The sequence below is a fragment of the Venturia canescens genome, chromosome 11, assembly GCF_019457755.1.
Source record: "Venturia canescens isolate UGA chromosome 11, ASM1945775v1, whole genome shotgun sequence".
In the NCBI taxonomy this organism is placed as follows: Eukaryota; Metazoa; Arthropoda; class Insecta; order Hymenoptera; family Ichneumonidae; genus Venturia; species Venturia canescens.
Window position 1 is genome coordinate 8,404,434 of NC_057431.1, and position 25,843 is coordinate 8,430,276.

The 25,843-nt window shown below is 41.1% G+C and overlaps 1 protein-coding gene across 2 annotated transcripts; it reads left to right on the plus strand.

Moving 5' to 3' along the window:
- Positions 1-1,880: 1,880 nt before the first annotated feature.
- dachs (unconventional myosin-IXb-like dachs) lies at positions 1,881-25,843 on the plus strand. Of its 2 annotated transcripts, none has more exons than XM_043432367.1 (15): positions 1,881-2,798; positions 12,048-12,461; positions 14,550-14,830; positions 18,792-18,963; positions 19,196-19,368; positions 19,483-19,642; positions 20,165-20,517; positions 21,051-21,240; positions 21,353-21,630; positions 22,357-22,546; positions 22,698-22,869; positions 23,348-23,822; positions 24,081-24,347; positions 24,675-24,774; positions 24,896-25,843. In XM_043432367.1, the coding sequence occupies exons 1-15, from the start codon at positions 2,708-2,710 to the stop codon at positions 25,051-25,053; spliced, it is 3,474 nt and encodes a 1,157-aa protein (XP_043288302.1). In that variant the 5' UTR covers positions 1,881-2,707; the 3' UTR covers positions 25,054-25,843. The 2 variants fall into 2 exon arrangements, with proteins under 2 accessions (XP_043288302.1, XP_043288303.1); XM_043432368.1 differs by having other exon boundaries at positions 24,899-25,843.

Genomic DNA, 25,843 nt, shown 5'->3' on the forward strand with positions numbered 1-25,843 from the left:
TGGGCCTTCTCGATCACTTTGCACGCGCAAGAACGAGTTTTCACGATCTCCAATCCAAGAAGTCGCGCAAAACACATTTTCAGGCCCCCCCCGGCTTTTCGGTCACCCCGCGCTCTCTTTTTCGCCCCTGGGCCCTCGCGCATGCGTATCAGACTCGAGCGTCGCCATTAATTACACGCTGGGCCGCTGCGGCCCACCGGGACGCTTCTCGTAGCCGCAATTTTTAATCTCTCCCCCCTCCCTCTCTTCTCCCGCCGCTTTGGGCCCTTTTCGTGCCCTTCCCCAAAAATAATCGTTCCGACGATAATCCGAATTCTGATATAATTCCAACTTCATCCAATTCGCGCTATCATCGAACCGCCAATTTGTTTCTTAACACCTTTCACGGACGCGTAACTCTCCATACCGATCGCACGCCGGAACCTGCCGATTTTTTCCCTCCCTTCGGCGTCCTACTTCCATGTTTTAAGGAAGATCGTACGTTCTTCGTGATTTAAAAAAGCTTCTGAACTTTCTTGCTTCTTTCATGATCAAAGAAACGATTGAAACGTGTTCTCGCAATTATTAAAATTATGTGTAACTTAATTTTTAAGAACGATACATTTTTAATATAATGACAGCGGTCAAAATACTATCGTAATAAGATCTTTAAGGAAAATGTGACCATAGCCAATTTCTATTTATATGCGTATGCTTATCTATATTTTAAGCCAGCTGGCTCATGGTCTTGTCAAACCTTCCACCGTTTATATTTTTATTACTCGTTGACCTCAAATGAGTGTTTTCCTTTTCCATTTCCAAGTGATTTTCACCGATAACAAGCCTTTCTCGAGGCATCATTGATATCTAAAAACATAATATTTTCTTATTCTCGTTTTTGGCTCTTCAAAGCTGGCAGAATTTTATTTCATTAAATCCAAATGCTGGTCGGACAGGAAGTGTGCCTGCCACAAGAGCCTGTGTATAACCCTTAAAAAACGTGATTTTCGTTAATTCTTTTCTCGACAACTGGACTGTAGACCCTGTAATAATTCCGGGAATAGATGCACGCGGTATATTCCTAGAATATTTACAAATTTTAACTCCTAAAGTTGGAATATTCGATTTTCGTTAGATCCCCATGAACTTCCTTAACCGCTGGAGGGGGGGTAAGAAAACTTTGACTCATCCCGGCGTAAATATTATCCCTCGAGAATTCCCCGCAAACTGAAAACGGTGCAGGAAAAAGATAAAGATATAAAGATTGTTAGAGCGAGAGACGAGTCTTTGGGAAAAGTGCATCAGAGCCGAAGCAGGAGAACTCGAGATTAATCCGGATGTATACAGATCATCGGCACGAGCCTATTCGACTAGCAACGCCAGTCCAGCCCATTCTTCCGACTCCATCTCTCGAACAAACCAAAAGTTTAAGTGAGACAAACATTGCGAGGGGGGAGGGGGAGGGGGGGGGGGGAGAGAGGGAGGAGAAGAAAGAAGAAAAACGTGAGAGCACACGAGAGCTTCGGGATGCTGGGACGGGGCAGAGTGTAATATGGGGCCCAACATTTTTCCTGCAGCATCCGAACCCCCCCTTCGACCTCGGACCCCACTCTCTTTCGTCCATGGACCCCGTAACACTCCCGGAGAGACCAGGAGAGGAGGGGCAACTCTCCCCCCCCCCCCTCTCTGCCCCCCTTTCTCTCGCTATATCCGCTACGAACTAACTCGCGGCCTCCGAAGACTCGGGATCTTAAACCACGTGCTTAGTCAGGCTCCCTGGAAGACCCAAACGCCCCTCGGGCCTGAGTCACGACGAATCGTCCTTAGAAGAGACAGGACCCCGAGAGCTCCGCTCCGGGTACTGTCCAACAATGACGCCCAGTCCTACGCGGTCCCTCGTACCGTCCTCGCGTCACTTTTACGCTCAAACGAACGCCCCCCTCTCTCACTCACTGGGAAAACAACTTTTATTGAAGCATTCGAAATTCTGGATTTTTTACTATTCGAGTTGGAAGCGATTAAGGTCGCTGGGGGGAAATGGTAACTTTTTTGTTGGAGTTTTTATTTGAAAAGAGTTTTTGGAAGGCTTCTTTTCGGCTTTTGGGTCAGGTGCGCTGGGGCTTTCGCCCTTCTTGTGACTGGTGTGATATCCGAGAGGAGTGAAAACGTGCGGTGAAGTTACCGGCTGGCTTGACGAATTTGTTAAGGCGAAGAATTTTGTTTTTTTTTTTTTTTTTTTTTTCATGTTTCGTGGCCTGCACTCCCCCCGGTTGATTTTTTCGTCGGTATTTTTGGCTTTTTTGCTTGTACTATCAGTCGGGAGTGTGCGCGAACCCTGAAAATCCAGGATTAAAGTGAAGTTCGAGTGTCTTAGTGGAGCGAGAGGTTTTTCGCTCTCCTTAAAATCGGTTTTGGGCCAATTCAGTGGGGTAAATATTCGTGCAAGTTTGCCCAACCTAGTGGCCGGATGTTCGACTTGTCTACGAGTCACGATCGGCGAATTAGCTCGCTTATTTCTCTCCCGATGGATACGACGCCGCAAACGTCCTTCTCACGCTTGCCGAAACTCCAATGAACCCATTGTCGTCCGGCGGATTGTGAAAAATTTGTAAAAAATGAGTGAATCCGAGAGCGGCGAGTGCTCGGTGGACGAAATCGAGTGAACTTAATTGACCGTTTGATACGCTATCGAACGTCGCAACAAATCAATCATCCTCGATCGCCTGACATGGCAACTCTGGGCCTCTCCAAGGTCTTCATTTTGGACAAATACTTTACCGAACTTCAAAAATTCTGGGAGACCGAGAAGAAGCTACAAGGTGAAGAAATACACAAAATGAACACCCGCAATACACGTAAAAATATTTTCATCTCAATCACAGTATTAAGCGAAGAAATACAATCGCGCCACCGCTAATCACAAAACTTTAAAAATCCATTAAAAATATCACGAAAACTCCCAGCGAGTGGAAGCAACTCCAATAAAAACAGCAAAGCCCAGCACCCAAAAATGAATCCAACAGAATTCGTTTCCCCAACTTTTTCACCAAAGTTTCATCGAACTGTGAAGTCTTCTCTGACTCACCATATTTCGCCAGGCAAAAAAAATTGTTTATTTCGTTAAAACTTTATTCCTTCGAATCAACATTCGTCAGACGACGTTTTGTAAGCTTTTCGTACACGATGAAACATTTAATCGTTTGCTCGAGCATGCTAATAATAATTGGCCTGCCCAGCACGTACGGAATATGTTTCTCTTTATTGTTGTATAAAAATAAAGAATCGAGGAGCAGACCACGACAGAACACGAGATTCCCACAGTCTCGGAACTACAATTAAATCCACACACACACACACACACACACACACACACACACACACACACACACACACACACAAAGCACCGTTCCAGCAGTGTGTATATACATTTATACAACGTGTTCTCATTCCACAGAACTCTTGTGCGTATATCATTGACGCGCACTTTGCACGTTAATACTTCTCTTAGCTGAGCTCCCTCCAGCCCAGCTGGAACGAGCGAGTTGCACCGTTTCTCGCCACCACTTCTTCCCAAGTTCCTCTTCCTCATCAACGACTACAACTTCTCCAAATATATTTGCATCCTCATATATGTATATAGAGATTCGAACGAATAGATATACGAGTATAAATAATCGTATACGCATGTATATGAGCTCAGGAAGCAATATTATCTACTGTAAATCCGTGCTCTGCTCTCTATCTCGTGCTCAAACTCGTGAAGAAGCTCCGGCACTGCGAGAGCTCCGAACTACTTCTGAACGCGCCGCTCGAACCCCTTCGCGTATGAACTCCTTTACGTGAAATTACCCTCGCGGAGGGAGGCTACAAAATTCTCACAATTTCGAATGCATTTCCGGACGTTTCTCAAGAGGCTCGGATATGACACGAAATTGTATTTTGCTTATTCGAAAATTCGAATTTACTTACTTTCAGCGAACGTCCATTATTGTCCGGGAACTGGACGAGCTTTCGGAGCCTCGCACAGTTGCTATCGAGCGTCCCGTGGCAGGGGGGGGGGGGGGGGCACACTCGTTGCAGAATATCATAAATACAGTTATGGGGATTCGTGTCTGAGTGTGTACAGCTGAGGCCAAAAGTTGTTGGCGTTTACACATTTTTTGTTTTTTATTCTCCAATTGTTTTTTACGAATTTTACGAATTTTAGGAATCGCAGATTTTTTTTAGGGGTCTTTAGAAATCACAGATTTTGAGGATGAAGTCTGATTGCCTGTACTCGAGGAAAAAGGTGAACTGTTTGGTGAAATTGTCTCATTGAAATCTGGTTGCTCGAATCGTCTTATTATTTTCGTTATTTTACCAATTTTTTAAATCGAATTATTCGATATATTTGTTGGAGTATAAAATAGTGAAAAAGTCGAAGAAACTTGCTTGCTGAATACGTCGCATTTAAAAAAAATTTATTCCAGTTTTTGTTTATCCACACATTGGATTTGGTTATTTGAATATAAAATCTTGAAAAAACTGCACGAACCTGTGTGCCAAATTCGTCTAATTTCATTTTCGTTTGTTTCAATTCAAATGTTTCGTTAGAATATAAAATAACAAAAAAATGGTTTGTTGTATTTTTTTTTTCGTTTACTCTAGTCTTTTGGATCGAGATATTCGATTTTTCTTTGGCACGTAAAATCCTACTGGAGCCTGTTACTTTTGACAAAGACTGTAGTATTTGTACACGTATTTGGTGAAAATATACGTACATTGGAAGCTCTGCGTGTCGGCGAACTTATAAACTCGTGAATGGTAACTCCGGGAAATAAGTACAGCAAGCTCCTCTCGAAAGGGGTGTATACGAAATCATGCGAGGAGGCCAATTTCAGTTGATAGAGATAATTAGCTGAAAAAATGGAGACTGACAAGGGAATTTTTTATTTTTTATTAATTTCCTGAAAGAGATTGACTCGGAACTAGTAAAAAGCCAGCCCATTACGAGAAAAATCATTTCACTTCACAGTCTCTAAAAACTAGAAACTCCAATGAGTTACGTTGCAATAAAAAAAATATTGTAATTTCACATGATCGATGCTCGCCGAATCAGAAAAATTATCAAATATAGCCTGGAAACAGAAATCTTTACATTCTCACTGAATGCCCCTCGACATTATGAAATTCTGGACCATTTTTTATCACACTCCTCGAAAGGAAAATATAAAAGAGGATCATGAAAAGTTTGTGAAAAGTAAGTTGAAATAAAATTCAAATTCAATATGAGATAAAGAAAATGCAAAAATCAATATTCATTCCCAGAAAGTATCCCTTCGAAATTTTATCAAGCAAAAAAAATTGATCACATAATCGTAAAGATTGTCTCGCATACGTAGTTTGTCCTATAAATTCATGGTTATTCTCAAGACTGTATAATATGTATATGTAGATAGCGATATATCTGGCAAATATCAGAGTGCAAGGATGGCCGGGGGCGGGGGCGGCGGGGGGGGGGGGGGGGGGGGTGGAAGGAGAACTTCTCCGCAGGTAGAGCACGTAGACTCGTATAATATCCACCGATAGTGGTTTGAGAATAAGGGCCGAGGTTGGAGGGGTGAGTTAAGGTAGAGGTAGCGGACTAAGAGTTGAGCCTGTGCCCCGTTGAATTTCTTCGTCGTCGAGGATGTTCCTTGGGCCTGGATTGCGTTTAACCAGAAAACTCGGTGCGAGCACTCCAACACAAATATACGTGAGGTTACGAGAGCCTCGTTTCGCGATGGCACGTTTTCTTTTTAACTCGTGTCGTTTTCCATCCCCTCGCGTGGGAACACCTTGAATATTTTCTGTACTAAAACAGCGTCCCAAGGCTCAACGGCGCCCTGAAAGCACCCCGGTTGTTCGTCGTATTCACCGAGACACCGAGAAAAACGCGTACAAAATTTTTCCAGCGGAATGCGATTATTATTCGGAGCCTCGAGTCTATCGGGTGGATCACGATTCGCTGATAAAAGTACGCTGAATAGTTGACTCGTGAAATTCTGAAGAGAAAAGTCCTTTTCCATTTTCCTCTGCGACGCACCGTTCGCGAGTTATCATTGTCGTAAGCCGCTGGCCAATAGCCAGCGTCGGGGGGAGACGGCTGTTGCTATGCCGCGCTCCCGCCAATCCGCTGGGCTTCCCCCACTTGGCGTCTCTCCAACTCTGCCGCGGATTGGCTTTCACACGATTCTGTTGATATCTTTTGAACGGTTGGTCGGAGAGAAAAGTGCAAAATAACTTTTCTCCTTGAAATTACGTGACTCATTCGACCTGCTTGTTTCAAAGATGGTTATTTGGGTACCCTGTATACGTAACACGCTCCGTGCTGGTGCATGCGAGGAACAAGAGCAAAGGTGGTTTTTTCTCACATCCAGTTACCCCCCGGGCGACACCGTGGTTTACGGTTTCTACGTTGCTCGTTTTTTTCTTCCTTTTTTTTATTATCATTTGTTTTTTTGCTCTTCTTTCCTTTTTCCTTTACTTCTCACTCGCTTGGCAACATTTCGCTGGTTCTATGAAACGTTAAACGAGTTTTACTAATACTCGCTTTCGTATTTTCGACGTATACAGTTATAGAAGTATCTCCACGAACAAAAGACCCGACACGAGTACGAGTTTTGTAATGAAAATGATGTGAAACCTCGTTGGATATTAAGTGTTGACTTTTGACTCGATTTGTTCGCTGGTTAACCGAAAAGTATCGTTCAACCTCGTACCAAAGTTTCGTTATTTTAACAATCACATTGTTTATTCATTTATCCGGAAGTTAATAATTCTGTGCTACGATCCCGGGACGATAAATAATTTTTATCTATAGAGCTTTTTTTCGTGGCTTAATGTTGAATAAAAAATTTTTCATTGCTGCGTCTGCTGAATTTATGGGTCTAAACAACCAAGCATTTGTTTAAGGCTACAAACAATGAAAAAAATAAAATAAAAATGAAGAGTTGAAGGATTATTTTAATCGGTTTTTTCGTCGCGCACTCGTTGCTCACACGCTCGATTCCTGCGGTCCATTGCTACCGCAGGGCGATGGAAAGGGAAAGCAAAGGTGACTAATTTTGAGGCTCTTGAAGCGCGGGAAAGACACGTACATGGGAACCAATAAACGAATGAAACTGAATCGATAGATTTGGAAAATTGAATGTTACGAAAATATTGTCTAATTTGATAATTGGGTCAATTGCAAAACGTTGAATTTCTTATGAATTTTGTAATTGATTTCAAAAATTCATCGGTTTTAATGAATTATTGAAATTTTTTGAAAAATTTATGCAAAAATGATGGCTCGATAAGTTTTTTGGGTTTTCTACTTTTCAGTGAATAGTTTGACAGTTTTAATGTGGAGCTGTACGAAATTCACAGGCTTAGAAAAAAGTGATCGAATGAAGGAATGAAAATTGAAGAATACGAGGCATTTTTCAGGGGTCAAAAGTTCCCAGAGGCTCAATAGACCTTAAATATCTTGCTACGATCGTATCTCGAGAATTCTCCATCCTTTTCTCTTTCCAAGGATGCACGAAAAGTACATCCATAGCGTGTGCAACGCCATTGGGGAATAAAAAAAAAGAGCGAGAGAGTGAGAGGGGGGGAGGGAAGAAAAAAGAGGATAATAGCTGACGAAAATGTTTTTGGGTCGTGGGAGCCTGCAAGATTTGTTCTTCTCTCTGACGAGCAGCATCATTCCCTCGGAATCTTCAAGATCTCAATTACCTTGTAATTTCTCACGAAGAAAAATTTCGTGGACACAAAAAATTAATTCATTTTTCCGTAATAATTAAATATCTCATTGAAAATTGAATTCGACCTGAGAATAAATTGGATCCACAGTTTTGAGGGAATGATTTGTCACTTTAAAAAAAAATAAAATTAATTTTTCGATGAGAGTCATCAACTCAAAAATTGAAAACTTCTGATCGTGAGCCACAACGAAAAGTGTGAAAATTCCATAACTTTCGATTGTCCACGAAAAAAAAAAAAAAAACATTTCCACGCAATCGAGAAATTGAATTTGGCTCATTTGTTAATCATTCACATTCTTGCCTCATCCTCGAAGAGGCCTGTAATGCGAGCTAGTAAATTTGGAGGCACACACAGCGAAAAAAGAGACATGAGCCTCTTGGAGTCCACTTTTGTTCCTCGCCTCCTTTCCCCCACTCTATCCACTGACGATTCGATTCATAAGTCTCACACGAGTTTAGAGTGAGCCGAGCCGGAGTTACTTCGAAGAGGCTTTACACACGAGGCAACTCGTCAAATGAAAAACCTGTTCTCCCATATATATAGGGCGTTTAAGAAAACCATTTTTTTGTCATCTCGAAAAAAGTAAACATTACAATTCCCTACCAAAACCATCACAATTAAAAAAACTTTAAAAGAATAAAAATCCAAATGAAAAAAAAAAAAATATTCTAAAAACAAAACTCCACAATTAATTTCCAAAATACCATATTTTTCACAGAATCCTCCAATCTTTGTTTTTTTATCCCCAATCAATTATCATCGGAGATCAGTATCCGAGTCAAGAGTTGAATAAAACTGAAATAATTCAACAAATGGTCCTCATGAAAGAAACTTCTAAAAAATGAAAATCCAAATGAAAAAAAAAAAAAATCTAAAAAAAAAACTCCACAATTAATTTCCAAAATACCATATTTTTCACAGAATCCTTCAATCTTTGTTTTTTTATCCCCAATCAATTATCATCGGAGAACAGTATCCGAGTCAAGAGTTGAATAAAACTGAAATAATTCAACAAATGGTCCTCATGAAAGAAACTTCTAAAAAATAAAAATCCAAATGAAAAAAAAAAAAAAAATCTAAAAAAAAAAATCCACAATTAATTTCCAAAATACCACATTTTTTCACAGAATCCTCCCATCTTTGTTTTTTCCCCACGTGAGTCAATTTCCAGATATACGATAGTAAAGTTTCTTTAGAAAAAATCAACAATGAACGTTGAACACTAAAAATACAAATTAATCTCCAATCCAATGAATTATCACTGGACATCAATATCCGAGTGAAGAATTCAAATAAAAATGAAATAATCCAACAAATGGTCCTCGCGATTGGTGAGGCTCGAATATTCGGCTCGGAGGGTCCTGTACATTAGTGGCAGGCGTTCGAAATACCTGGATGGGGGAACTTCGAGAGCGGTACCTGCTTACTTTAATTTCTGGGTAGCAGGAGAGTAGGACCTGCTGTCCCGTGTGCTGCATACCTGTTCGCCACGTTTCTTTCTCTCATTTGCCTTCCTCTTCTTCTTCCCTCTTTCTTTTTCTTCTCCTTCCACCTCTGCGGCTTCTCCCTCTTTTCTATCGTTATGCTTCCATATTTTTCATCTCTGTCGTGTCGTTATTTTTTCCTTCTCTTTTTCGTGTGTACACACACCGAGAGAATAATTTCTCTGGCGTTTGCTAGAATATTATTCATCGAGTTTCTGCTGCTGACTCTCTGCAAGAAGTTCCTTTGTGTGTGCACACGTGTTTAAACGTGTGTTCCAACTGGATTGCTGCTCGGGAGCATATTCGAGAGTTCAAGGCTCTGAAGGGAGCAGAAAAGCTCTCGAATGCAGCTTCGACAGGTCCTTGCGAAGAAAAAGGTTCTTCGCTTTGCACTAAGACAAACTGTCACGTTGGTGCGTACGTTTCAGTGCGCACTTGCAGGCTGAAACTGTCCTGTGGCCTCATTCTCATTATCAGTAATTGCACGATCATTGATCCAGCAATTGAGTATCTTGATCGATGAAGAATCACGATGAAAATTCATCTGGGAAATCCTCTCACGTTAAGCAACTCTCTCGAGATTTCTTTTATCAAGAAAATACTGACGCAAATAACAAAATGAAAATAAAACATTTCCATTTTCATTGGACCGAAATCGAAGTGAATTGAAATTCGAGTTTTTTTGCTTCTCGTACGATTTAAGCAGTCCCTTGCGCTATGGAAGTTTGCCATCCTTTCGAGTCGCAAATGATCGCACAAGCGTGGGCTGGAACAATGATTTTGCAGTTGTCTGTTGAAGAAAATAAGCAAAATGCAAGATTTTTTGGTGGGCTGTTCAATGAAGGTTTTTGGAAAATGGCGATCTCACCGAGGGTCTCATGAATGAGGAAAGAAAAGATTCGCGCTTGCGGGGGTGGTTTTAGCAGTGAAATTGACATTGAGGAAGGGGTTTGAGTGGTCTCTGGGCGAGCGCGAGCTCCTATGGAGGGCGAAAAACGTGAGGCAGGCCAAGAAGAAGACGAAGAAGTTGCCGGTGTTGTGGGCTCCTGCCTCGTGATTTTCTCTCGGAAGATCGTAAATTCTGGCAACTGCAACTCTCTCAGCCTTTCTCTCACTTTTTTCTCAGCTCTTCTGAGCTTGCGCGCCGCTCTGTGCTCGTGTCCGCCGAGTATCTCGAGTCGCGCAGCACGGCTAGCGATTATTTTCCGAGACTTATACACGCGAGGATAGGCAAGAGAGAAAATCGAGGCTCCGAGAACGAGAGAGAAACGAACAGGAAGCAAAGCCTTGCAGCGTCCAACGCTGGGCTAGTCGGTCCTACGTCCTCCCTCTCGCTCCCTCCGCAAACCCATATCCATGCATCGCGGCTCTCAACCGGGTACCGTTAATCTAAGTTGCATTCGTACCGACTCAGAACCACGCTCCTTTGAGCTCGAGGAATAAATGAGTCAGGAAAAGAGAGAAAATGAGCGGCTCCCGTCCTGGTTTTTTTTCGGAGGGAGCAACCCTCGGATTTCGAAATAGTGAAAGAAGGAAAATTGGGGAAAGCTGCTGCACATTTTTTCACCAAAAATCGAGCATTTTTTGAACCTGGACTCAAAATCTTGGGATACTCGCCGAGGACACAGAAACCCTTGGCCCTGGAGCCAAAAGCATCGATGGGACTCGATCAGCTGTCCTCGGCCCAAACGTTTCCGAAGTGAGATGTCCCGGTAGTGCAAAAGTCGAAAGCAACTCGTAGGAGTGCAGATTCATTTTTTATTCTGCTCGAAATAATTTTCTTTCAATATTTTTATGGACTGTTGGTTGAAGAAAATTCGAGATTTTTCCAGTTTTATGAGTGAAATATTTCATGAAAATTGGACATTATGATTTTGGTTATTTTTGCTCAAAAACTTTCAAATTTTTCCTCGAAATTTATCGATTCTGAGACCAGATTCTCTTTTAAGGTAGATCATGTCCGAAGGATTGTTTTTTATCGGTGTCCAAAATTAGATCGATTTTTACTCCCTTATTAAAGATATAACCACTTTGAATTAATGTCAGATTTATTAATTAGAAATTGTAAATCAATTTTTTCGTAATTGTTAAAAAGAGTATTAATAAAAAAACAGAGATGGGCCGAACCAAGAAGAAATAAAATACCGAAATAAGCAAATCTGAGCAGGTTATACGAGTGCTCATTACCAATTTCGTTCAATCTTCAACGTAAATCTTTATTGTTATTGTTATTGTTTATTATACTTTTTTTGAGCGATTTTTTACCCACAGTCCCAAGTATTTTTCTTCATATTAAAGCACATTTATCTCGATAACCAATAAGACGAAGCCTTTAAAATTTGATATGCGTGTCGGTCGATTGCCCATTTAAACTTCATGTAAATTTCAAGATTTTCTTTGAAAAATCGTTTCGTGCATGAGCTACCTTAACCAACCTGAAAACACGAAGAATATTAATAACCGAATAACGAAAAAATTGAAATTGAAATTATTTCAAAATCAACAACCCTGGTCGTTGATGCATCGAGTAATTTTTCTTCAACGAACTTCGTTATTGACTCGTTTCGAAGGCGAACTACGCGCAGAAGCGATCATGAGGTTCTTTATTGCTGTGAAGTTTCCATAAATTACGTCAGAAAAACTTTCTGGTAAATCTAGAAATTCCAGAAACTGAATAATCTTTCGTTGGATCTTTTCCGAGTAGTTTGATGATTGATCGAAGAAAAATTTGAAAAAAAAAATAAAAAAAAATAAAAAACCACGCAAGCACAAAATAGCAGCGTAAGAAGCCATTTTTTTTTGGGGTTCTCATTGCAGATGCCTCGTCGTCGAACGAAGCGGTGCATCTTCAGCAGCGACTTAGGAGCCTGAGCACGGAGTTGGTGACCCTGAGAAACCGGTTGCACGTGAGTCAGCCCGGAGGGGCGACAAGCCCAGGGGCTGCTGCGGGCTCGCCAGGAATCGGTGAAAAAGGTAGTGCTCCAGGAAGCGGTGCACCGGCGGTGCCACCCCGAACGATATTGCCGAGCCATGCGAACTCGGTGAACTCATCGACGCTGAATAATCCGAGCAACGCCAACGGCTCCGGCATCGGCAATGCCATCTTGCATCAGCATCCACCGATCGGACATTCCTCCGGGCAGACCTTCACCGCTTCCGCCATCGTCCATCCTCATACCAATCATTCCAACGATCGTGGCCTCAATTCGTCAACGGGTAACCTCATTTCCGGTTAGTAAACAAAACCATTTTTTGTCCCTTTTCCTCTATCCCGTAACTTTTGGACCCTCGTCAGAGGAGATCGAGCTTTACTCAATCTCATCTCAAGGTCGTCCGGGGCAACCTCTTTTTGAGCACTCAAAACCCCCGTTCTAAGCTCACTTTTCTTCACTCCTTTATAAGATGTTACTATATAAATAAATAAACTTGTTGTTTGATCAACGGTTCATTATTTAAATTAAGGATCTTTCGTACAGACTTACAATGTTGCCATGCTAAACCATGCTAAAAACATAAAAAAATTCATAATGATCAGAATTTTATAAAATTTGGCGGACATCTTTAGTGCCGAATTTGACAATACGAATTTTTAAGATTTTTCTTCTGTACAGTTATCGAGTAATTGATCACTAAAGTTTACGTGTATAAGCATAGCGTTTCCATATATATAAGTATACATTCCGGGCACTTAAGAAATCTGCTTTAATGCGCAATTACTCGATAACTAAGTTGAAGAAAATTTTGGAAAAATTTGTGCTTTCGCACTTGATGTTGAAGAACATTATCACCAAATTTGATCAATTTCTTAATATTTAGACTTCTGTACCGAAACTCCTTAAACTGTTCGAAAGTAAAGCGATTTTCACACTACAGTTGGTTTGACTGTTTTTGTTTTATGATAAAACATGACATGCGATGTGCTCTGTGTTTTGTTTTGTTCTTGTCATAGTAACTATTTTATTTCTCATGTTTTTATTCTTTCCTGCTTGCTTAAATGGGTGTGCGTACTTTCTTTCTTTCAACAAAATCAAGTTCTTTGTAATCGTACGGTTTTTTCTTTTGAATAACAATTCAACAGAACAAAAGATACGAAATTTTTCCTTCACTTGAATTACAGTTGATCGAGATTTCGTCGAGTAATCTACTAAAACTTGAAGTTTATTTATAATTTAAACTTTTATTGGAATAATCATGTTGTATATTTGTGTGTGACAATCTCTGTGCTCTTCTATTAGATTCCTCACTCCTGTTTCTTCTCTAATTCAACGATGTTCATCCTCGAAAACTGTTATGTCGATAACCTTTAAATTCTATATAATTATGAAATTCTATAAAAATTCTATATAATTTGTTAAAATTCTCTTCTCGCCTGACTCGCTCCAAATTAACAAACATAATATTTTGGACTTTTTCCTGTCAACTCGGAGTCACGTTTTTACTGCAAATCCGAATGAATTCGCAGTCTTCCCGCAGCCAAACCCAGAAGCGAATCTGCGGGATCCTGTTTTCTTGCAGCATCCCGTCAGAATTTTTGGCAAAACCGATTTTTTCGTGCTGCGATTTGGAAGGGGTTAATGACGATTTTGAGGAGGTTACGAGGCTCCAAATTTACGAGATCCATAACCGGTGTCCGGGAACACGCGTAACAAGCCTATCACCGGCCAGAGGAACATCGTGCGTCCATTTGGTGCTTCGATGTCGTCCTCCTGCGCGCGGTCTCATTAATGCATCATTCAGTCCCGATTAATAGCAAGCGAGTTCGACAGCGCCCGACGAATATGTGTCGCTGCATTATGCTTTTTCACCCTCCGGGAGTTCGCATCGGTTTTGGCCCTCCCCCTGCGCTGGCCGCTCGCCCGATCACTCTTAAAGCCTGTTTCGGTCTCGGGGCTAAATTTTATCATCGATAATTAACAAGAGAGGATGCACCTGCGGACCGCATAAACGAGTGACTATGAAAGCGAGCCCCCGCCGATCCGAATGGCCCCGCAGTCTGCCATTTTGTTTATCGGACTTTCCTCCGAGTTTGCGCATTAGCCGGCTCAGATTATACGACGCTTTTGATGATCCTGGCTGCCGGAGCCTCGCGTGGCCACCGCGTCAAAACTACGACACATTCCCAAATGCGTTTGGCCCATTAAACTCGTACGTTCCAAATAAAATCTCAATTGAGACATTAAGCCACGAAAGTGTGCGTTTGTGCCCGGATTTTTTAGCCGGGCATAAATTAAAATGGACGCCGTACCAGGAAGGACCACTTCCATCGATATTTTCACCGGCGAATACTTTTCATCGTTCCCCCATTTGTTTCTCCATCAGATCACGAAACGGCGGAGCGCCCCATCGGCATCACCGACGACGTCTCTTGCGTCACCGCCCTCGGTGCCGTTCGCTCACCCCCCATATCCAGGATCATAGCGGACGTCAAAACCGGCCGAAATTCTCACGCGCAAAATCGCTCCATCGGCAAACCGACGACGAATCACTCGAGCAATGGCCACTCCTCGAGCCTCGACGACCTCATTCACCTGCCGGGACCCCTCACCGAGGACGCCGTCCTTAAGTGCCTGCAGGCTCGGTTCTGCGCGAAGCAATACCACGTGAGTACGACGACCGAGAGGCTCTCGCATACTCGATTTTTGTTTACCATCAAAATTTTTCCTCGATTTTATGCAAATTTCCAAGATTCTTTGACCTCGAATTTTTTTATGCTCGCAGGAACGTGAGAAAAATGTTCAAAAATCAAACTTGACAAAGGTAAAATGAAAGAAAGAAAAAAAAAATTGAAATTTTGAAAATGGAGGACTGAAATGGACGTTTTTTGCAAATTTTTTACAAATTACATTCGTGATAATTTCCACTGGGTTTGAGTGGCTGAAAAACGATATTCCGGAGCAGGGAGAGCCAACTGCATAATAAGGGTGGCACAGAATGTTGGGCAGCGAGGCTCACGGTCTTCTGCTTGCCGGCGCCCCGGGGCTCGGTCTTCTCGCACTGCTCCATTCCCCTCATTCGCTCCTCGTTGCGTTTCTTCATACTTTTTTCTTTCCGATCGTTCCAGGCATCCGCAAAGACGGAATGCAAACGTGAGCAGCGAGAGAGTTTCCCTTTCCTCGTCTCCGTTGCATGCATCGGTTGGACGATCGTTGGCGAATGGACCAGTTTCGGGATGCTCTAAAACGAGAGGCTGCAAGGATTTTTCCTTCGAAATTTTTTCACTTTTTTCCCCGTTCGATTGAAAATCCTGTCTCGTTTCCGATCGCGTGGAAAACTCTTGCAAGTTTCGCAGCATCCGACGCTCGGTTATTCGACTCTGCAAATATTTTATTTTCTTTCGATCCATTTTCGCCCCCTCGACATTCACTAATTTACGACGAACGAGCCTTGCACGGGACCACACGTGTAGGCGATCGCCGATGACGCAAACGCCCCACCGATGTCCACGCAATTCCCATTTTTTTCTTACCCCCTCACAATTTTTCTTCGCTTTTTTATCTCCCGACGATATCCAGCCGTACGAGGCAGCCTCCCGAAGAGGTGTAAGCACGAACAGGTGGCATGCTCGCATTCCGAACGCGATCGTGATCGAGAAATACATGCAGGCAGAAGTCGGAAAACGAGTTCTCTTTATATGAGGACAAACGGCCTTAAATGTGACGATTATTACTCCCAGGCACACGAGAGCCTGGGATTTCTCCAACGGGCTCAAAAACGACCCCGATTTTTCGGCCGGAATTCACTTTCTATCATTTATTCTTTTTCCAAAGTTTTGTTTTAGCACAGTTTTCGACCTTGAAACCTCGTCGAATGCAGCTTCAACACGGACCATTCTCTTCGTTATTGAAAAACGAAGAGATTGATGTACGATTGAACCCGGTTATCGAATACGAGAAGCCTTCCGTGCTGCCGAGAACATTCGGCTTGTTTTCGACTCCATCAAAAGCCTGAGTTTTTGCCAGTTTTTTCAGTTTTAGCAATTTTTTGTCATCAAATAAACACCGAATCAGGCTTTATCGCACACCGTTCTTTTCGTTATTGAAAAACGAAGAGAACGACGTGTATTTGAATGCCATTGGTGCACAGGACCAGTGTTTTATGCCCGAGACAAGATCGGGGTCGTTTTCGACCCCTCCGTAGTGTTTTTTTCCAGTTTTTTCTAACCAACAAATTTAAACGAGTAAAAACTTAAAAAAGCATGAGCCCTCATCAATATTTGCGGTAAAAAACTAAAAAATTTCTTTTTTTTGTACAAAATGGATTATTGTCGTTAGGGAAGGGCAAAAACTCAGTGCGCATGAGCTCGATGCAGTGATAACTTTAGCCTCGATAACGAAATGAATGAACTATCCATTCCCTTTTATCTATGGATCGACTGCTGGTATTTATGCTCAGAGTAATTAAGCCCAAGTTCGTGTCTAGTGTTTGTTTCATGTTCAAATGTGAGTGTGGATCGAATGCTGCTGGAGAAAAGTTTACAGGACACTCAAAGTTCGAGGCTGGAAAGTTCAATGAAGCACAAGAATCGAGTTTCATTTATTTTCTCTCGGTATTCAATACGAAGTACTTTACCCTCTGCTTAATTATACCCGAACTGGATTCATGAATTTTCTTTTTCTCATTATTTTCGCTCTAATTTTTCTGCCTCGATATCGCTCCTCCTTAAAGCAAAACGAATTTCCTGTTCGAACAATTTTTCAGCTGAAATCTCAGTCAACAAATGTGGGAGGCTTGATAAAAAAACAAAATTCGGGAGTCCTGATGTCGCGCAAAATTTCGGAAAGAAAAAATCTTCGATTTTCGATTTCAGTGATGAATTTGAAACAAAAAAACGAGAATTCATTTGGTGAAAAGTTGATCGATCGATCTTTCGGACTCTTGATTCTCGTTTATCCTGGAGTTCACCCCTACATGAATATTCGTGAGGCTTGATCCGTAGGAATTTCTAGTGTTAGCAAAAAAATTTTTTTTAAGTTGAATCAGCATGAAATCGCATCGATTTTACGTGTCTCTAATTGGGTGTTTTATTGAGCTGGACGAATGAGGAAAAAATGGATGAGCCAATACAAATTTGGGTGTTTTATCGAGTGGAATTTCTCCTTTTTTTTCCAGTGACACAAGCCGAAGAAATTATTTTTTATTATTCCTTTTGCTTTGGAAGATTTGAAAATTTTAGTGTGTTTATGACGAAGCAGTGCCGTACACGACTCGATTTCTGTTTGGAAATATCTTTCCTCATCGTTCTGTCTTTACGCTCCGATGTGCCTCCAGCCTCCGAGAGTGGCGAACTGATATTCCCTCCTTTTTTTTCTCCTCTCTTGCTCTCTTCGTTTCTTAACACGATGAAACGATCGAGACCGGTTTCCACCTTCTCATAAGGCCCCGACTCTCCTCTTTCTTCCCTGCTGGACCCCAAGCAACCATCGAGGAGGCTCCTCGTCTCAGAGCCCTCATCTCTTCCTTCCAATCTCTCTTTATTTCCTCGTCGTTCTTTTTGACGAATTTCTGTTCCTTCTCCTCGGCATTTCCTTCCAATTTTTTTTTCTTCTCCGGGTATTTATTCTGATCTTCGCCACCCGAGCTCTCTGCTGCATTGGCTTTTTTGTTTAGGCAACTTGTCGCATTTGCATCGCTGGAATGCTGCGGAATTGCCGTAATCATTTTTCGTGCAAATTGCTTATGATAATTTCTAATCAAACGCTTCAAAAATCGCTGGTTTTCGCAGCCTCTCCGCAGCTTGGGGCACGAATTCGAAAATTCTGAGCAACGATTATTTCGCTGCACTTTAACGATCAACAAACTCGATGAGCCAACATTTTAGTGGCTTTTTCAATCTAGTTTTTGAAAACCAACGAAGATTCGCGGTTTACAAAATGCCTGACATCGAAAACTGGTTGAAAAATGTTTTTTACTACTCGAAATAATTTTTTGGACCCCGATCCCATGGAGATTCCCAGATATCAATTACACAAATGAATTCCAGTTTTTCTATGACTCCAACCTGGCCAGCGGTCGTTGAATTTATCTTTACATTCCTCGCTTCCCCACGATACGAGTCCAAAGCCGTTTTTCTTCATCGTGTTCAGTTCCACTGAAAAACCTCATCGTCTTCGCTCCCCTTTTCCTTGTATTTAACTTCTTCTGCTTGAATTTCTATTCAAAAATCTTATTCTTCTAGCCCACTATTTTTTTCGACTTAACTACTTCTCCGAGTGATTTCTACATCAAAAGGAAAAGTCTGGGAACCGCTGAAGGCTCCAAAATCCTTCTCTCGAATGCGAAAGATCAGCACTATCAAGATTCACGAGCTCCTCCTATTTTCTCGTCTCCTCTTCACCTCGCCCTTCGTAGGATCGATGGATCGATTTTTTCTCTCTCAGGCTCATCTTTGGCACAAAGTCCTTTGGAGGAGCGTTTATACCTGCGGAGGGCCTCGATACGCGGCCATTACTCTCGATGTCCATTAATAAGGATTATCGTCCCATGTTACATTGGGACTTGTTCGCTTTAAGAGAAATGATGAACAAGAGAAAAGAGAGGATTTTCAAAGCAGGATCTTTCCAGACGAACGTGGGGCCCATTCTCGTCTGCATCAACCCTTACACCGACGTTGGTAATCCTTTGACCTTGACCAGTACCAGGGCCGTACCTTTGGCCCCGCAGCTCAACAAAGTCGTCCAGGAAGCGGTGAGACAGCAGTCCGAGACCGGTTACCCTCAAGCCATCATTTTATCTGGTGAGAATCGGCGAGACGATTATCAAGCTCGAATTTCTTTGAATTTTTATCAGATATTTGTTTCTCCACTCTTCGCAGATCGGTTGAGGTCGAAAATTTTGTGTTTCCATTGGTCGATGAGTTTGCAACGAAATAATTTTAATCGAACATCAATTTCGATGATTTTTAGATTTTTCAAAAACTAATTTTCGAAAAAAACAATTGTTTTTATAGTTTTTGATAAATATTTCAGGGACCAGTGGATCCGGGAAAACTTACGCCTCGATGTTGCTGCTGAGACAATTGTTCGACGTCGCTGGCGGTGGACCAGAAACCGACGCTTTCAAACACCTAGCAGCAGCGTTCACGGTCCTGCGATCTCTCGGCTCCGCCAAAACTGCCACGAACTCCGAGAGCTCGAGAATTGTGAGCATTCTTATGGACTGACAGATTCCTTCGATATTTTTTTCATAAAAACATCGACAAATCGGCTCCGACTTCAAATTCATTCTCGACTCTCTTGCCATTTTTTTTTTTCAGGGCCATTTCATCGAGGTGCAGGTAACTGACGGTGCACTGTACAGAACCAAGATCCACTGTTACTTCCTCGATCAAACGAGAGTCATCAGGCCACTTCCGGATGAAAAAAATTATCACATTTTTTACCAGATGCTCGCAGGCTTGTCTCATGACGAAAGAGGTAAAAATCGCTATTAATTTGTCTATTTCTTTAAATCATTTTTCATTCGATTACTTTTTATTTATCATTATTTATGAGAAATTTAATTTGCTGTCTTTGGGACTATTCGCAATCTAACTTCGAATATTGAAATTTTATTCAAAGTATTTTTTCAATTTATTTTTTTTTTCAAACTAAAGAAAAAAAAAATATTTTCGAAAATTGGGGATTTTCGATAAAAATGATAAAACTACGAATTAACGTTCCTTTTCAGTTAATTCTTTTTTTTTCCTTTTTTTTTTATTATAATACTTTGATTTTATTATTTTTCTAAATATTTTCATTAATTTTTATATAATTTTATTATTGATTTTTTAATATATTTTGATTGTGACAATACTTTATAAATAATTTCAAAAAATGTTACATTATTAGAAACAAACTTTATAAAAAAAAAGCTGTGAATAACCGTGACAAATATTCGAGCACCGTTTTTGTTTTTTACTATTTTCATTAAAAATAAACAATTATAATGATGCTCAGTGAAACTAAACCTGGAAGGCTACAATTTGAAGAATCTGAGGTACCTGCAATACGGCGATACGAGGCAGGACGAAGCCGAGGATGCTATTAGATTTCAGGCCTGGAAAGCCTGTCTAGGAGTTCTCGGGATTCCTTTCCTCGATGTTGTAAGAGTTCTTGCCGCTGTTCTGATCCTCGGTAATGTTGGATTTACCGATGGTTCAGGAGTCGAAGTCGGTGTAATCGGTGAAAATGAGCTGGGCTCGGTCGCTGCACTTTTGGGCGTACCGCCGCCAGCATTGCTGCGAGGACTCACTTCCAGGACTCACAATGCACGAGGCCAACTTGTCAAGTCAGTGTGCGACGCAAACATGGTGAGTTCACACTCAAATTTGTTTATTTTCCTCGAAATTTTTCTATTTTTTTTCAAAACTCTTTTGATTTATTGAACAGTTTATGAAATAATTCATTTTTACTTTATTATTAAAAACATTCGTTTGTTATTTGAGATTATTCGTTCAATTCAAATATTAAATCGTAATTTTTCGAAATTTATGACCGAACTTGAAGTTCCAAATTCGAATGAATATCCGAGACTGTCGCGGAAGCTCGAAAAACTTGGCAGAATTCGGCCTTAATTTATTCTACCCGCTGATGAATAATTCAAGTTAAAAAAAAAAACAAAAAAAATTGTACAAAAATTCCCACGAATAAAAATATTTTCGATGAATCGATATGCTAGTGTCGTCCTAATACGTGAATTTTGACAACGTTAATTTTGGAGTGTCAAAGAAAAAAGCCTTTGCATTCGTCACATTTTTCAAATTGATCAGAAGCCTTAACATTAATAATCCAAATAACAAAATAACCATAAAAATGAAAACTCTTGGAACTTGTTGTTGAATAGTCGAACATGACGAGAGATTCCCTGGCAAAGGCATTGTACTGTCGAACAGTGGCAACGATAGTTCGAAGGGCAAACAGCCTGAAGCGTCTTGGTTCGACGCTCGGGACGTTATCGTCAGATTCGAACGAATCGGTTCACAACCAGGCTGAAGTAACGAGCCAGCACGCCTCGACGATCGGTAGCTCAGCAGGTAAAAAAAGCATCAGTATTCGTTGGAATTGAGAAATGAAAAAAAAAGTCGTCTGTGACTATAAAGATCTGAAAAACTAATGGAAACTGTAAAAAAACGGGGGGACGTGAAGGTGGTACCGGGTCGAGAAGCATGACTGCACTGAACAACGCGGTTAGACACGCGACAGACGGTTTCATCGGGATCCTCGACATGTTCGGTTTCGAGGATCCAAAGCCAAGCCAACTGGAGCATCTCTGTATAAATCTTTGCGCGGAGACGATGCAGCACTTTTACAACACTCACATATTCAAGAGCTCGATCGAGAGCTGCCGAGACGAGGGAATACGTTGCGACGTCGAGGTCGACTACGTCGACAACGTGCCTTGCATAGACCTCGTATCATCACTGGTGAGAGACACATACACCATTCCCAATCTTCTTCTCCTTCTTTTTACGTGTCTTTTACATTTACGTGGAAAACATGCGCACAATGCGCAGGTTTTTGTTTCCCCATTCACAGGATGTCGCCAAAGTCGTTTTTGTAATTGCTCCTATCGATGGAACACGAAATTCCGAAGCGAAAAGCCCTTTGGCATTTTTCTCTACGACCCACCGTTCTCGAGATATGAGGGGATTCGTGAAGCACTGACTCGGGGCGCTAGTGTGGCGAAACTGGTGGGGAGAACTCCGCCCCCATCGGCTCCTCCGCCTGCCCCATTGGTCTTCAACGTTTCGATAGATATCTCGAGAACTAAAAGCCCCAGATAAAAATGGCAAAGGACTTTTCTCTCCGGAATTGAAGAACCTATCGATTCCTCCAAGCCGGAAACGTGAATTTCGCGACATCCGGTATATCGGGGAGTTACGAGCGGTTAGGGACGCATCTTGTCTCGCCGTACCATTTCCTTTACGATTCCATCTTGCCAATTCCCAGTGGATCAATAATCCATTTCGCAAATCGAATGCCCTGTTTTTTTCACCTCACTTCATCTTGTCTCCTTCGAATCTTTCCTCCTCGCTCTCTTTTCCTTTCGCTTCCTCTTCTTCCCTCTTTTTCCATGGGCTACGACGATACTTGGACAATCACGAAGAACCAGCTTTACGAATATTCTCGTTAACTCGTTGCCTCAACAGCGAACAGGGTTACTGAGCATGCTGGACGTTGAATGCTCGATACGGGGCACCGTCGAGAGCTACGTTGCCAAGGTCAAAGTGCAGCACAAGCAAAATCCCCGGCTATTCGAGCCACGAATCGTCGACTGCAGGTCCTTCGGGATACAACACTTTGCTGGACGAGTCACGTACGACGCTTCTGACTTTTTAGGTGAGTCCTTATCGTCCGACCTTTTTATTCCAACTCTCCTTGCAAAAATATGACCGTCGCCACTGACACCCCGTGGTAAAATACCTTAAAAACATCACCCTGCTTCTCTACCTCTTTTACTGTCAATCATTCCTTCCTTCCTTCTTTCCAGACACAAACAAAGACGTCGTTCCCGATGATCTTGTCGCTGTTTTTTACAAACACACGTGCAACTTTGGATTCGCTACCCATCTCTTTGGCAGCGAACTCAAGGCACTTTATGCCAGTAACACCGTCCCAAGAGGCGTCAGCTTCAGAATATCGCCAACCTCACATACTGATCTGTAAGCCCGAATATTCCTACCATATTTTCATCGTCTATTTTTATTTTATTTATCAACTTTACTCGTTCATTTTTATTCGTATTTTCAAAAGTCTTTATAATATTTATTTTAATAATAATTCCAGTTTTTTATTTCTATTTTCATACATTTAATGTAATATTTACTTGAATTTTAACAATAATATTAATATTAATCTTCATTTCAAACTCAATTTTAAATTCAATTTCAATGTTGAATTTAAAATCTTATCGTGGATTTTTTAATTTTATATCTTTGTATCTTCTTATTTTCACATTTTTAAATATGTTTTTATTTTCTTCTTTTTAACATCAATGCGACTATTTTCATTCTTATTTATATGTTTCTTAATCGCCCTTGAAAATCTACTCCAATGAAATTTTTTAATAACAAGGAATTTTGGTCACAATGCTTGTTAAATTTAATGAATTTTATTCGCTTTTCCAACGACTAATTACAGTCTGAACGGTGACGAGCCGATTTCGACTCTTACCCAAGATTTCCACACGCGACTGGACAATCTTCTGAGAACCCTCGTGCACGCGAGGCCCCATTTTGTACGGTGCATCAGGAGCAACGCGACCGAAACTCCGATGCATCTTGATCGTGGGGTCGCCATGCGACAAATACGATCGTTGCAAGTCCTTGAAACAGTGAATTTAATGGCCGGTGGTTATCCGCACAGAATGCGGTTCAAAGCGTTCAATTCGCGGTATCGGCTGATCGCACCCTTCAAACAATTAAGGAGGGCCGAAGAACAAGCCGTCGAAGATACTAAACTCATTCTACAAAATGCACAACAAACGAAGAGCAAATTCGGCGCGAGCACCAGCTGGGCACTCGGCAAAAGACACATTTTTCTCAGCGAAGGAATTCGACAACAACTCGAAAACCTTCGATCTGAAACGAGACGAAAAGCTGCCACCGCCATTCAGGTTACTTTTTTTATCTTTGAACGTTTTTGAACATTTTTTTTTTGCCACGAAATTCGTCGATTCATCGAAGACAGACAATATTTGTAATTTTTTTATTTTTTTATTTTCTTGTTCCCAATGTGGGGATTCGTTTAAAAAAAATTTTCCCTCCAAAAGCTTTTACTCAATTTTCCGTACATTGAGTTTTTTTCGTTTTTTTATTAAGTTTGATTCTTGAATTGAGCTTTTCGTTTCGTTATCGATCCTTTTGTTATTCAGTCAACTTGGCGAGGCTGGAGGGTCAGAAGAAGATGGCCGATACGTAAATCGACGATGAACGTCAGCGCCGGTCTCGGGCTGAAGCAAAATCAGCAAAACGTCAGCGCGACGAGCCACCAGAGAAATGGAACGAGCGGAACGGGCTCCGGAACCGGAACTCGTCCGAGGCCACAACCCATCGCCGGAACTCCGCCTCCCGATCCCTCGGAAAAATGTGCCGATCAAAAAATGATACAACAAACGTGCACGCTCTTCGGACTCGATCTCGTAAGTCGTTTGAACCTTTTTTCCACTTCCACTTACACGAATCGCCAAAATTCTGTCGAAATTTTTTCATTCGAAACTTTCGGTGGTTCTAATGATTTTTTTTTTTTTTTTTTTCTTTGCAATTTTGAGAATTCTTGAATGGTTTTTCTAAATTTGTTTTTTACGAACATGGAAAATTGATACGAATTGAATAATGACATTTGTAATTAGACTCGAATTTAGATTTGATGAGGTTTTTTTGGGAAATGATTTGTTTGAGCCAAACGAGGAAAAACTCAAACGAAAATGTGCTACTCCATTTTGATACTGTTGAACTTTCCGGAACAGGAACGTCCGCCTCCGGTACCACCCAGTCGATCGTACACAGTCACAGGAAACACGAAACTCGGTTATCCACAGACCAGAGTCATGAAAATGCCTTTTCCAGGTGAGAAAATTTGGGAGATTTTAGTCGTCGAGTCTTGAAATTCGAGAAACAGAATTTTCACAGTTTTTTTCGATATTTTTCTACTTTTTTTGGTTATTTTTGCTTTAAATTTCATTATTAGAAGAAGGCGAAGGCGAAGTGGTCCTGCTGAAGGGTGAAACGGTCCTGGTGATAGGTGCCTCGCCCCGGCGAGGGCACTTGCTCGTCGAGCACAACAACACGACCCTCCACGTGCCTTACCAATTTATGGAGCTCAAACCATGTAACATAAACGTATAAAATTAGTTATTTATTAAAAGGCGATGCAAGGAGCCGAGTTGCAGCCAAATGCCGATAATATTGCCATAAAGATTAACAATATTTGTTCCAGTGAATAAAAAAATATCGAATTTACTGAAACTTTGGAAAGGGGGACAAAAAACTGGGGTGAAAAAATCGAATGAAATATCAAAAGACTTTGAAAAAGAGTGAGAAACCTTAGAGGAAAAATTGTGAGAGCGAATAACGAGACGAGGAATAATTTTCAAAAAATTATCCAAAGTCACCGCTGAAGACGAATTTTTAATATAAAAATCAACGAAATCGAAAAATTGGGAAAAACGTGAACAAAACTTTCGGAGAAAAAAATTGACAAAAAAAGGTCGAAAAATTTTTTTGATAAGCGAGAAATGAAACATTTTTCCGAGTCCCTCTTTTCTATCTCGATGTAAAAGAGTTTTGAATACGCGATCGAATCGTCAAACGGTATTACCCAAAATCCATACGTAAAATAGTTATTAAGAAAAATACGAGAAAAAATGACAAATTTTCTCGTCACAGGAAGAGAGAAATAAGAGACCCAATTTATTTTATATTATTACGAGAAGGAAATGAAGCGAAGGGGAAACTGAAAAATGCATATTACCTACACATAAGACAATAATTAATATTTTTATTATTATTATGACTTAATAATAATCACTATTGTTTATTATTAGTATTATTATTATTATAACGGATCGTGTAATGTAAAATTTACGTACATAATGTACCAGAGTCTTACCTTAAAGGTATTCCAAATCGAACAGTA

Bases quoted from the DNA above. Each gene is read 5' to 3' on its own strand.
- dachs (XM_043432367.1), top strand. From the start codon at position 2,708: ATGGCAACTCTGGGCCTCTCCAAGGTCTTCATTTTGGACAAATACTTT. The intron at 20,518-21,050 runs GTGAGTTCACAC...GTTGTTGAATAG, and splicing joins CAGTGTGCGACGCAAACATG to TCGAACATGACGAGAGATTC. The intron at 21,241-21,352 runs GTAAAAAAAGCA...GGGGACGTGAAG, and splicing joins GACGATCGGTAGCTCAGCAG to GTGGTACCGGGTCGAGAAGC.